This window comes from Ceratotherium simum, chromosome 22, assembly GCF_057802395.1.
Source record: "Ceratotherium simum simum isolate JZ-2026a chromosome 22, ASM5780239v1, whole genome shotgun sequence".
Classification (NCBI taxonomy): Eukaryota; Metazoa; Chordata; class Mammalia; order Perissodactyla; family Rhinocerotidae; genus Ceratotherium; species Ceratotherium simum.
In genome coordinates this window covers 12768134-12779324 of record NC_141921.1, presented here as the reverse complement: position 1 = coordinate 12779324, position 11191 = coordinate 12768134, and the positions used below count along the sequence as shown (strand labels likewise).

The 11191-nt window shown below is 52.8% G+C and overlaps 1 protein-coding gene across 1 annotated transcript; it reads right to left on the bottom strand.

The window, feature by feature from the left end:
- Nucleotides 1-8993: 8993 nt before the first annotated feature.
- P3R3URF (PIK3R3 upstream open reading frame) lies at nt 8994-9561 on the bottom strand. Its single transcript, XM_087446022.1, has 2 exons — nt 9318-9561; nt 8994-9037 (listed from the first exon to the last, which is right to left on the bottom strand). Exons 1-2 carry the CDS (start codon nt 9559-9561, stop codon nt 8994-8996), a joined length of 288 nt encoding a protein of 95 aa, XP_087302148.1.
- Between the last annotated feature and the right edge of the window lie 1630 nt (nt 9562-11191).

Below are 11191 nucleotides of genomic sequence, written 5' to 3'. Positions count from 1 at the left end.
GGGTGTGGTCACAGGCATGTCCAAAACCAAACTCAGCTTCTCCTCAAATGTGTTACTCTTCCTGCTCCCTGTCTCAGAGAATAGCAGCACCCCAGGGACCCAAGGTAGAAATCAGGATATGGTCCTCACACCTCCCTCTCACCTATGTCTCCTGGCCAATCCATCACCAGGTCCTGTAGCTTCTACCTCTCTCAAATCCATTTCTTTTCATCCCAGGGCTGCCACTGTAGTTCATGCCACTGTCTTCCTCCTCACAGGTCTCCTTGCCTCCATACTGCCCCCGGCCCGGGAGCCTATCTCCTCCTGCCTCTGCTGAAGGCCCCTCAGCAGCTCTCAGAAAGAAAACCAGCCTCAGGAACTTTAAGTCCCCAACTTGCCCCAGTGTGGCCCCAGCTTTCCTTTCTCACCTCATCTCTCTCCACACCCTGCCTCATGCCTTGTAGCTTCTCCCCAATTCACTGTCCTGTTCCTAACCTGCCTGTTTTTACTCATGCCGTTCCCTCTGTCATTAACATCCTTCTCTTCTTCCCTTTTCCACTAACTCGTTCCCACTCATATTTTAAGACTTAGCTCAGATTTCCACTCTTCCAGAAGACTTTTTGCTCCCCCATTCTCCCCCACACACCCCCAAACTAGGCTAAGTATTCTTCTCATTGCTGCCACTTACTGAGAACATTCCAAGCGCCTTTGATGTCTTAATGCATTTAATCCTCACAACAAACCCTGGGCCTAGCTTCTCCTATTATTCTTACTTTACAGATAAGAAAACTGAGGCTTTTAGAAGTCAAAGCAAATTTTCCAAGGCCAAACAGTAAGTGGCTTAGCAGTGCTGACACCCAGGTCTATTTACTTTTTTATTTTTTAAATAAAAAGAAGTGTATTGTCCTTTTCTGATAAAAGTACTAAGAAAAGAGTAAAGAAGCACTCCTCTTTTTGTCAATTTGGCCAATACCCTTGGTCTGGCATGCAGTAGGCACTCAATAAACGCCATCTCTCTACGCCTATACATACATGCTGATTTGGACAGCATTTTATATAAACTGATCACATCATTCCTGCAGTCCTGTTTCCTGAAGCTGGAGCCCTTGGGAGTGCACTGAGCACCCCTACTCCCGCATGTCCTCTCCCCTCCATCCCCCACTAGAAAGTCAGGCTCTCAGGCCTCTGAGGTGTAACTCCGACTTGGCCTCCCTGAAGACAGAGACGGGTAGAATTGGCTCTTAGTGCCCAAACTACGTCTGTACGGAGACCAAGCCGCGCTCAAGTTTGGGGCTACCCCTGATAGGCCCGGGGATTCCCCCTCGTCTTCCACCCCACAATCTCCAGCCCTAAACCTTCAAATCTCTGCCCCAAAACCTCAGACCCAGACCTCCAGACTACGGTTCCGCCTGCTCAAGGTGCCCCCCACCCCCTACACTCCTAGTTGGGCTCTCAGAGGTTCCTACACGTCCCCCACCGTCCCCCTAGGGAGAGTTTTCCAGACCACGGCTTCCTGCTCCACACCAGGCGCACCCGCGCGGTTAATTACAGCCCCATCCGCAGGCCTGCGGCCGCGGCTACCCCACCAGACCCCGGCCCGAGCCGCGGGACCCGCTCACGGGGAAGGCACCCCCCTGTTCTAGGCTCTGACGCCCTTGGGTCAGGGCCGCGGGAGGCACTTCCAGCCAAGCGCTGGCGCCGGTGCGTCCCGCTTTACGGAAAGAACGTCCGCGAATAAATCCGGAGCGGATTTGCATCACAGCAGCACGGGGAGGCCTCCCAGCCGCTGAAGCTCCAAGCTGAGGACGTCCCTACTCCGTCCTGGCCCAGTGGGAGGGTTGGGGGCACTGGGGGGAGTGGGAAGGAAGCTGCTGAAGGGAGGAAGTGTGCGCACTGGCCGTGAAACCTGGGGCAGGAACGCAGCTTAGCGGGATGCAATCTCCTCCCCTGGGCTGGGCCCAACCTCAGGCTGGGCCTGGGTGCTTGTCGAGGGAGCTGGGAGCAGAGAGGTTTTGTGTGCATGTGTGTGTCTTGGATTGAGGGAAACAGCCCAGGCCCGGAGATAGTGAGTGCAGCAACCCCCACAGCTACTGCTAAGACTCTCCCAGCCATAGTCTCCTCAAATCCCCCTACCAGCTTCCTCTGGGGCTCTCCTATCCCTGCGGCCTGCATCTCTGTGACTACTATGTGCTCACAGAGCACAGACAGTCCTGACCTCAAGTCCTGACCCTGGTTTATACTACGGCCCATTAGACTTCTACTCGAGCCACATGGACCGGCTTTGCAGGGTAGTTCATTCATCCCACACAGCCAATCAGTGCCCACTCTGTGCTGGTGTTCATGCCATTTCTCAGCCAAGAAAGTCTTTTACCCCTTTGCATCAGCTAAAATGTTACCCCCTCTCTAAGCTCAACTTTCAACACCTATGCATCTTCCGTGAAACTTGTAGGAGTCTGTGCCTCTGTCTCTCTAAGCTCCCAGTGTACAAAGTCTGAACCTCTCTTTTAGCCCAGACACTTCTCAGTGTATCTACCAAACTTGTTTTTTCCATTAGGCTGCAAGCTCTCAAGAACAAGGACCAGGACTGGTTCAACTCTGTGTCCCCAGTGCCAAGGGGGGTGCCTGGCATTTAGTGGGGACAGCAGTGGCTGCTGTGTGATCTTTGGCAAGTCCTGTTCCCTCTCTGGACCTCAAACTCCTTCCTTACCCTTACAGTGAAGGATCTAGATGAGATGACCCCCAGGGGTGCCTCCAGCCCTGACCCTGTGACCCAGAGACTTCCTAGATCTCCCAGCCTCCTATAACGACCCAACCCTGGGCAGGGCAGGCGTTAGGGGTCCATCTGAAATCCTTTGAGTCAGTTTAACTGAGGCAGTTGTGCAAGGTTGCTGAGGCTTAGGGATCCAAAAGACTAGGAACCTCAAGGCAGTGAGTCTAGTGCCAACACACCATGATGCTAGGCCAGCTGGAAAGTCCTCTGCCCGAGGCTCCAGAGGGCCAACAACCAGCTCCAACTTCAGGGGACGGAGGCTAGCCCATCCCAGAAAGTGAAGAAGCTCCCATTCACAGCCCCTCCCCAACACATACATACTGTCTCCAGGAAGAGTGGCAGCAGCCCCTCAACCCCCTGAAGACCAGCCAGGATCACCCCACTCTCCATTCCAACCTCCTCACCTCCAACCCAGCCCGGCTACCTCCAATCTGAGCTGAGAATACCCAAAGGTCCCAGTAGAAAGAGCTTTAGTTCAGCTTTTCTCACAGCACAAGCTGTCGGCCCCTACTGCGCACTTCCCTAAGCGGAACGGGTGGCCTCTCAGAACCGGCAACAGGGACGATTTCTCCCTGAAACGCCCATCCCTTTTACCTGTTGAAGCCACATGGAATAACGCTAATCTGAGACCACAGCCCTCAGAATTCAGACAGACCTGGTTGAGATTCCAATTCTGTTATTCCCTAGCTGAATGATCTTAGTTACAATATTTACCCTCCCTGAGCCTTAGTTCCCTCATCTATAAAATGAGAACAATGATTTATATACACAGGGTGATTGTGGGCATTATACCACAAACACCTGTCATAGGTACTGACACATATAGGATGTCAAATGTGAGCATTATTTCTTTTCCCTAGTCCCTGCATTCTCCCCTGAAGCTGCCTGACACTTGCTCTGGAAGCTGAGAATGGAGATATCTGAAGTTAGAACTGATCTGGACCAAACCAGGACTATAAAATACTAAAAGCTGCAGCTGGGACCAATTATAGATTTCAAAAGAGAGCAAAGGAAGTTTGAGGCCTAGAGAGGGGACAGCATTTGCCAAAGGTTACACAGCAGGTATAGGTAGGTAGAACAGCAGGCAAGGGAGAGGGACGCGAATAGGGGTGTGGGGAGAGGTCAGGGCTCAGGTATTGAGCTGAATTCAAGGACAGGCAGCTGAGCAAGAGGATCTCCAGCTGACATTGCCCCATTTCCTGTGCTCAGCAGGGCCTGGCATTTGCTTTTCTCTGGAGTTGCTCCTTCTGGGTTCCTCAGTTTGCAGTAGCTTCCCAGAAATGCTAGATAAATACCTCTGTTGTTTGCTGAGTAATCAACCCCATAATCAGACAAGGGTCCCCATACACAGTGCTGCCTTGAGACTGGCTCCTTCTGTAGAGATCACACAGCGCCCCCCCCCCCCCCCCGCCCCAGGCACCACCCCAGACAGAAGCCCTTCACAAGGTCCCTTACCAGGGCCTTGCTTGGGGCTCTGAACCACCCCCCACAGGGTAGCTTTGGTGTATACCATGTTGCTCAAGGCTCAGCATCCTCTTTGGAGAGAGTCTGTTCCTCCCAGTAGCCCCACGAAAAGTGTGGTATATGGACTGTTTTCTGTTTGGTACCTTTCTTCCCAAAAAAGCCAGACATGGGTTGCCATTCCAATGTGATAAGGAGTCTCACTAACCTTTGAAGAATGTCCTGGGCTGATGTTAACCTCAATCATGGGGAAGCTGGAGGCATCGGGGCCAGTGTATTACGCTACTTGATGATTTTTTCTTTAGGTTATGTTTTCTTTGTTTATTATAGTTCCCCTCTCTCTATCCCCACCTGTCACCCCATTCCCCTCATCCTCAGGAATCACAAGTGTGTCCTCATGGAAGAGGTCTGTCTTCTGTCTGGTTTATTGCAGGTTTGTTTCCTCACCCTAAGCTTGTGTGTCCTGGGCTCTCTGCCTCCTCCTTAGTGTCCGTGTATGAACTCCTTTGCCCAGCCCCTGTGGGGAGTCCTCTGGTTTAGACATCCACCTGAAGGTAGGGGCTTCACTAATTGACTTCTCAAGACTTCCAATTCAGGGATACTCCAACCTTGTGATCTGGGACTCAGTGATGCCAGAATTCTGTATTTCTAAGATTCTGTAACTCAGATTTCACCATGCTACAATTCTGTGATGCTAAGATTCCATGACTGGATTCAGTCATTGAGAATTTTATGATTTTTGTGTTTCATGAATTTGTTGTTGACATATTAACAACAGCCAGGATTCACCTGGCCTGGGTTTTTGTATTTGTTTTCCAGAGGATGTAAGTCTCCACTCTGGGCTCTCTTCTCTGAATTTGCTGAAGGGCAGAGGAAGGAGATGGCTGGAAGGTGAAGGTAGCATTCCCACCTCCGTGGAGCTTCAGGGGGTGGGATATGCCCAGCGCAGCCCAGTCCTAGGCCCCAGCACTCAGTCCACCCATCTCCCCACAAGCCCCTCATTTCGGCTCCAGTATCTGAGGGTAGCAGGAAATGCAGGCTCCTTTGCAGCTTTCCCACCCAGCTTCCTTTCCTCCGTGGCCTGCCCCAGGGTCCAGGGAAAGAAAGTTTACTGGGAGACTGGCCTGGCCAAATGGGCAGAAGGAAAGGGAGGCATAAGCCAGGGCAGGGAGCCAGAAGAGGAGATGTGGGAGATTCCCCAGGGAGCCCTGCAGCCTTCCCTGAAGGTGAGGAAGGAACAGAGTCCGGAAGTGGGAGTGTGGATGAGGGCACTGGTAAGGGTGGGGTGGCCGGTATTGCACTGTGGGGCTGGAGCTGGGCTTCCGGCCATTGACCCATTGGTGACAAGTGACCTCCAGCCTGGCGCCCTGGGGGCAGTCTGGTCGGGCCCCTACCCATTGACTTTGTTCCTGTACCTGAGTCAGACTCCTAGGAATACCCGGAGGGCAGGAGTTGGTGGTAGGGAACCTGATTCTCCAGGACTCCTTCCCGGGAGGGCCCACTGAGGCCAAGAAAGGGGGCAGGATTTTCCAAGGATCACCCTGGGGTTTAGGGCAGAACAAGGACTGGAACTCAGGGCTCCTACCTCCAGCCCAGAGCTGTTCCCCCTACTCTCCAAAGGGTCCCAGTATTACAAAAGGCTCCCCAACCACACGGTTTGGCCAGACTCTGGGCTAGAGGATGGGCCCGCCCCCAGGCCACCTCCCCCGAGCCGTCTGGACCCCTCCTCCAGCCCCGAAGTGCTTGGCCAAGCTGCCAAACCCGATTTTCCGGTGGCTGCCCAAGGCTGGCTGGAGCTGGAAGCCCTCCTCCGGGCATGGACCCCTCCGGCCACCGTCCTTCTCTCCCTCCCCCCGGTGACCCCACCCCCGGCTCCTCCCACACCTGTGGCACCACCACTTCCTCCACCTGCCTGCCATCTCCCGTGGGCTGCTCCCCAGGCACCGGGAGGTGTAGTCCAGGGCTGCCCCTCTCTGGGCCTCAGTTTTCTCCTCTATAGATGGGGAACAAACGACTGCCTCCCATGGATCAACTGTGGGGAGGTTGCAAAGAAAAGGGGGACATGAATAGCAGCGGGCCACCACTTGGACGGTGGGTTGGTGCAGTGTTGGGAGCACAGCCTAGGGTGTGAGAAGGAAGCACTGCCCTGTGGAATTCTGGAGGTGTGGTTGTTGGGGTGAAAGGTGCAGGGTAAGGGAGTGTGCCCTCTGGATTCCTCAGGTTATTTCTTTGGGAGACAAAGAGACGGAGAACATCATCCCAGACTAAGTGCCCTTGTTACCAGTGTTCAGAGCCCTCACCACAGTTTAGTGTGTGCCTGTGTGATCTGTTTCATGTCTGTCTCCCACCGAGCTGTTAACTCCCACCAGGAAAACTCCGGCTGTTGCTCACTGCTCTGTCTCCAGAACTGGCCACCCTCCCTGGCACATAGCAGACACTGACTGAGACTGAGTTTCAGATTGAAAAGCAGAAGCAGAGGCACCCTAGGGGCTGGAGACAAGCCACGTCAGCTCACCTAACCCAGGCCCCGGCACCCTGCAGCCACACAGCCCGAGCCTCCTCCTCTGGCCTGGGAGCCTGGTGTTTTCAGCCTCCAGGGAGCACTGGCTGGGTGGGAGACAGTGAGTTGTTCCCAGTCATCCAGGGGGTCACCTAGACTAGGGTGGTGGGTGCCCTCTGGCTGCAGCTGACTCTGGGAGCCTGGAGGGGGAGGAGAGGTGGGAACCTGGAAGGGGAGGGGCAGGGGAGGAGCCATCATTGCAGAGAGAGCTAAAAATAGCTGGAAGAGATGATGTCATCGGGTTCCCACAGCTCCGCACCCCCCTCACTCACACACATATGCACATACTCTCACAGACATAGATACACACAGACACAAGTGTAGGCATGCATACACACACACACTTATACAGGGGAGGGAGACTTCTGGGTCCCAGGGCTGCAGGGGCAGGGAAGTCTGGTGAGTGTGTATGCATGGGTGTGTGTGTCTGTGTGTGCCTGGGTTTGCATGAGTGTGATTGCATGTGTCTATCTATATGCTTGTGTGTTCGTGTCTAGGTGCATGCACGTTTGTGTCTGTGTGTGTTCATTTGTAGGCATGTGTATGTGGTGTTACATGCGGGGAGGTCTACGAGCATTAGTGCATGTCTCTGTTTATAGGCATGTACTTGCATGCACGTGTGTTTGTTGCATTGTGCGTCTGTGAGTATACTTATTTACATGTCTGCATGTGTTCATGGACTGTGTCATATGTCCTTATATGTGTGGACGTCCTTGTGGGCCTTGGGCACTAGCCCAGCCGTCTTCCAGCTCTGACTGAGGTTCAGAGCCACCATCCCCCCACCCCACGTCCTGAGGAGCCTCAACCCCTACCCAGCGCTGTCTGGGCACAAAGTGTCAGTGAATTCTCTGCCCTTCCGCTCCTCTCAGGGTCCCAGTCTCTGGCAAGCCTTGGAGGAGACGGACACAGACACAATTCGTTTTCTCCTCACAGGCTTCCTGAACTCCAGGGGGCCAGGCCAAAGGTCTCCAGGTTCACTTCGACCCCCATGCCTCAGGGAAGGGAACCCTGGAGCTAGAGCCAGATCTTGGGACATTGGGATACACACTAACCCAGGCACAAAGTGACTCATCAGAGACAGAGTCCCTCACAATGTTTCCTGCCACTGAGACACAACTCCATGGAGACACACCCCACAGAAACCCAGTTATACCTGATGACACATTGGCACACACTCAGAAATCCAAATGGAAAATCTCCAGGCCAGAGTGCTTAGCACCCTTCCCGTTTCTGGACTCAAACTCAGGCTTGCCCCACCCCCAAATGCCCCAGCTCAGCTGTTAGTCCTGGGAAAACACTGACCTCAGAGAATGGCTGAGGGGCTGAAGGCAGTACGCTCTCCTCAGAAGCAACAGTCTCCTTCTTCAGGCTGTCCCCCCTCCCCCTCCTGACCTTCATTCCTCTTAGCAGAGCCCATTCCTCTCTCTGGCACACTCGTACCCTCACAAACACACCTCGACACACACAGCCGGCCACAGAGGCACCTTCAATTGCAAAGGCACACTCAGCCACACATCTGCTTATACTCCCATTGTTCTGGTCTCACATACACACTCTCAGACATGCACACCAACAGCTACACCTACACACTAACCATCACAGGCACACAGATCCACTCGAGCACTCACAGGGTTACACTCAAGCGTTGATATCCTTCTTTCATCCTATCCCTTTCTTTTTAGTTGCTGTATGTGGGATGCCACCTCAGCATGGCCGGAGAAGCGGTGCGTGGGTGCCCGCCCGGGATCTGAACCCTGGCCGCCAATAGCAGAGCCTGCACACTTAACCGCTAAGCCACGGAACCGGCCTTTCCAATCTGTGCCTCTACCTCTCACCCCAAGGACCTAGCTCCCTGTACCTTCCAAGATGTCAACAGAGACACTTTTCCCAGTGTAGATGGGAGTGCAAGGCAGGAAGGCCCCCTACCTCATAGGGCAGATCAAAAGCTGAGGCCAAAGATGGAGAGATGATGTGTGTTGCTGACCTTGTCCTGTCCTTCCACTGTCTAACTGTGATCCCTGCTGCTGTCACTGAAGCCTGTCCCTGGGAGCATTCACCCCCAATGCTGCCCTCATACCCTGTGTAGTAGGCTGGAAACACCTCGGAGTAGAGTAAGGCAGTTGGAGCAGAAATGATTGTATTTGTCTGCTGTTCACCACCTATGGCCCCCAGGAGATGCAGGTCCGGAGCCAGCCAAGCTTCTGGACTAGCTTCTGGGCATTTCTAGAGGATCAGGAAGCTGCCAGGTTGACAGAGGTGTCTGAGAACTGAGGAGAGGAAGGGGAGGGAAGAGTGTGAGGAAGGCAGCAGTTCCAGAAGCTCCACAGCTCTTAGACTCACCCACTTCCCCAAACCCTCCACTTCCAGCCAATACATTCTCCATTAAAGCTCTCAGCCTTTAGGATGCCTGCCATCAAGACCCCACCATACCTTTCAGATATTTCAGAGGGTGTGTCCCCTGGAGTGCCTACGCAGGGCTAAGTTGGGGAAAACTTCAGTGGCCCTGTTTTTCCAACCTCCCACCCCGGCTCAGCGCCCTCGGCTAACCTTGTGGTGGAAGAATCCACACGCTGGTGGTGGCAGTGTGGGTGTTGTTGATACCCGTGGCCAGGGTGCCAAGATTGGGGGCTGCAGTGGTGGCAGCTGGGCCTTGGGGTTTCTGCCGGTACCTTCTGCGGCTACACTTAAACATCTTGGGAAACCGGGGCCGAGGCCAGCCCATACCTGGCCTGTGATAGGGGGATCTTAAGCCCCGGGGCCGAGGGGCTCGGACACGGTGAGAAGGCCCCATGGGCACAGGGAGCTTCTGTAGTGTAGCTGAGGGGGCTGCTGGCTAGGGCAGCTGAGGCCTCTATGACATATGGAGTCTACATGAGGGTGGTGCTCTTTATGACAGGTCCTGGTCCCCAGCCCCTCCTCCTGGGTCAGGCTCCCTCACTAGTATCTCCATGGGTCCAGCCTAAGAGCCAGAAAACCTCAGCTTGGCCTCTTGGGAAAAAGAACTCTGAGCAGGGGAAACTCACCCCCTCACTTTCTCGCTCATCCACATTAACAATATTAACAACGTTGATGAGCACTTACTACATGCCAGTACTTCACAAACATTATCTCATTTAATCTCACAAAAACCCTACAATGACATTCCATCATTATTCCTATTTCATATACAGTCGGTTCTTGTTGTTTACGGTAGTTATGTTCTAATAAAGTCACCACCATGAACACTGAATAAGCAAATATTGAGCCAATGCTCCTAAGAGAAATACAGGGTTACATTCCTACCAGCCTCTGGTTACAACATTTTCGTCAACTGATTGATCAGTATGTAACCTAGCCTTATGTGTGTTTCTATTTAAAGACACCTAATTTAAAATATACTGTTGAGTCATTAACGTTGAACTCACTGCCAACAGCACTATACCTTGTACCTGAATGAAGTTTATGTGTCACTCATATTTCCTCTGTGAGGCACATCACAGCCTTCTTGTGCTTAGGAACACTAGATAGCACTTCAGCATTACTTTTGGGGGCCATCTTAAACAGCAAAATCACCAACAAAAAGTACAAAAGTGTGAAAAACGTGATACTAAAGAGACCACAAAAAGTGGAAATACACATTTCCATTATAAGAGCTGAAACAAGACGGCAGAGTGTCCCCTTGTTCAACCTCAGCTGAGAACATGTGAGTTGGGCAACTCACATTTTTTGCAGCTCTGCACATGTCCATGAATGACCACAAAAGTGCCATGAGTATTGGTTTGGGGTTACAAATAAATTTTAGTGAGAAGGTAAATTCACAGATATGGAATCTGTGAATAATGAGGATCGACTGTGTAAGGAAACTGAGGCTCAGTTAAGCGAATCACACAATTAGATGTGGCAGGGGTTCAAATCCAAGATGGCCAAGGTCCAAAGTCCAGACATTTAACTCTTGCTATTCTGCACTCATTCATGCATTCAATCTTTCAGGAAATGTTCACTAACAATTTCATATGTGCAGGGCCCTGGGGACATAGATGAATGTGACCAGTCCCAATTCCTCCTGAGATGAAAGAGAAAGCCATGTGGATAATCAGTGCAGGTGGAGGAACAGCTAGGTCCCCAGGGGATGTAAGACGTGCCAACCTTGGGTCGATCTCCTTTCTTGTAGGAGACAGGAACATCAGTGGCTCCGCCAGGCCTTGCACTGAGTTGTTGTGGAATTTTGGACTTGCCCCTTTTCCCTCCACACCTCAGCGCCCTCTCCTTTTCCCACTTATTGCACCTGTAGGCCGCCTTCCAGCCTCCACCTTTTCTCTGTTCTGACAGGAACCCGCTAGGAGACTGTGGAGCCCTCAGCACCACCCTCAAAGGCCTCACACCTCCTCCCCTCCAGGCTCTACTCTTGCCATCCTCAGTCTTAGACAACTGACCTTGCCCCC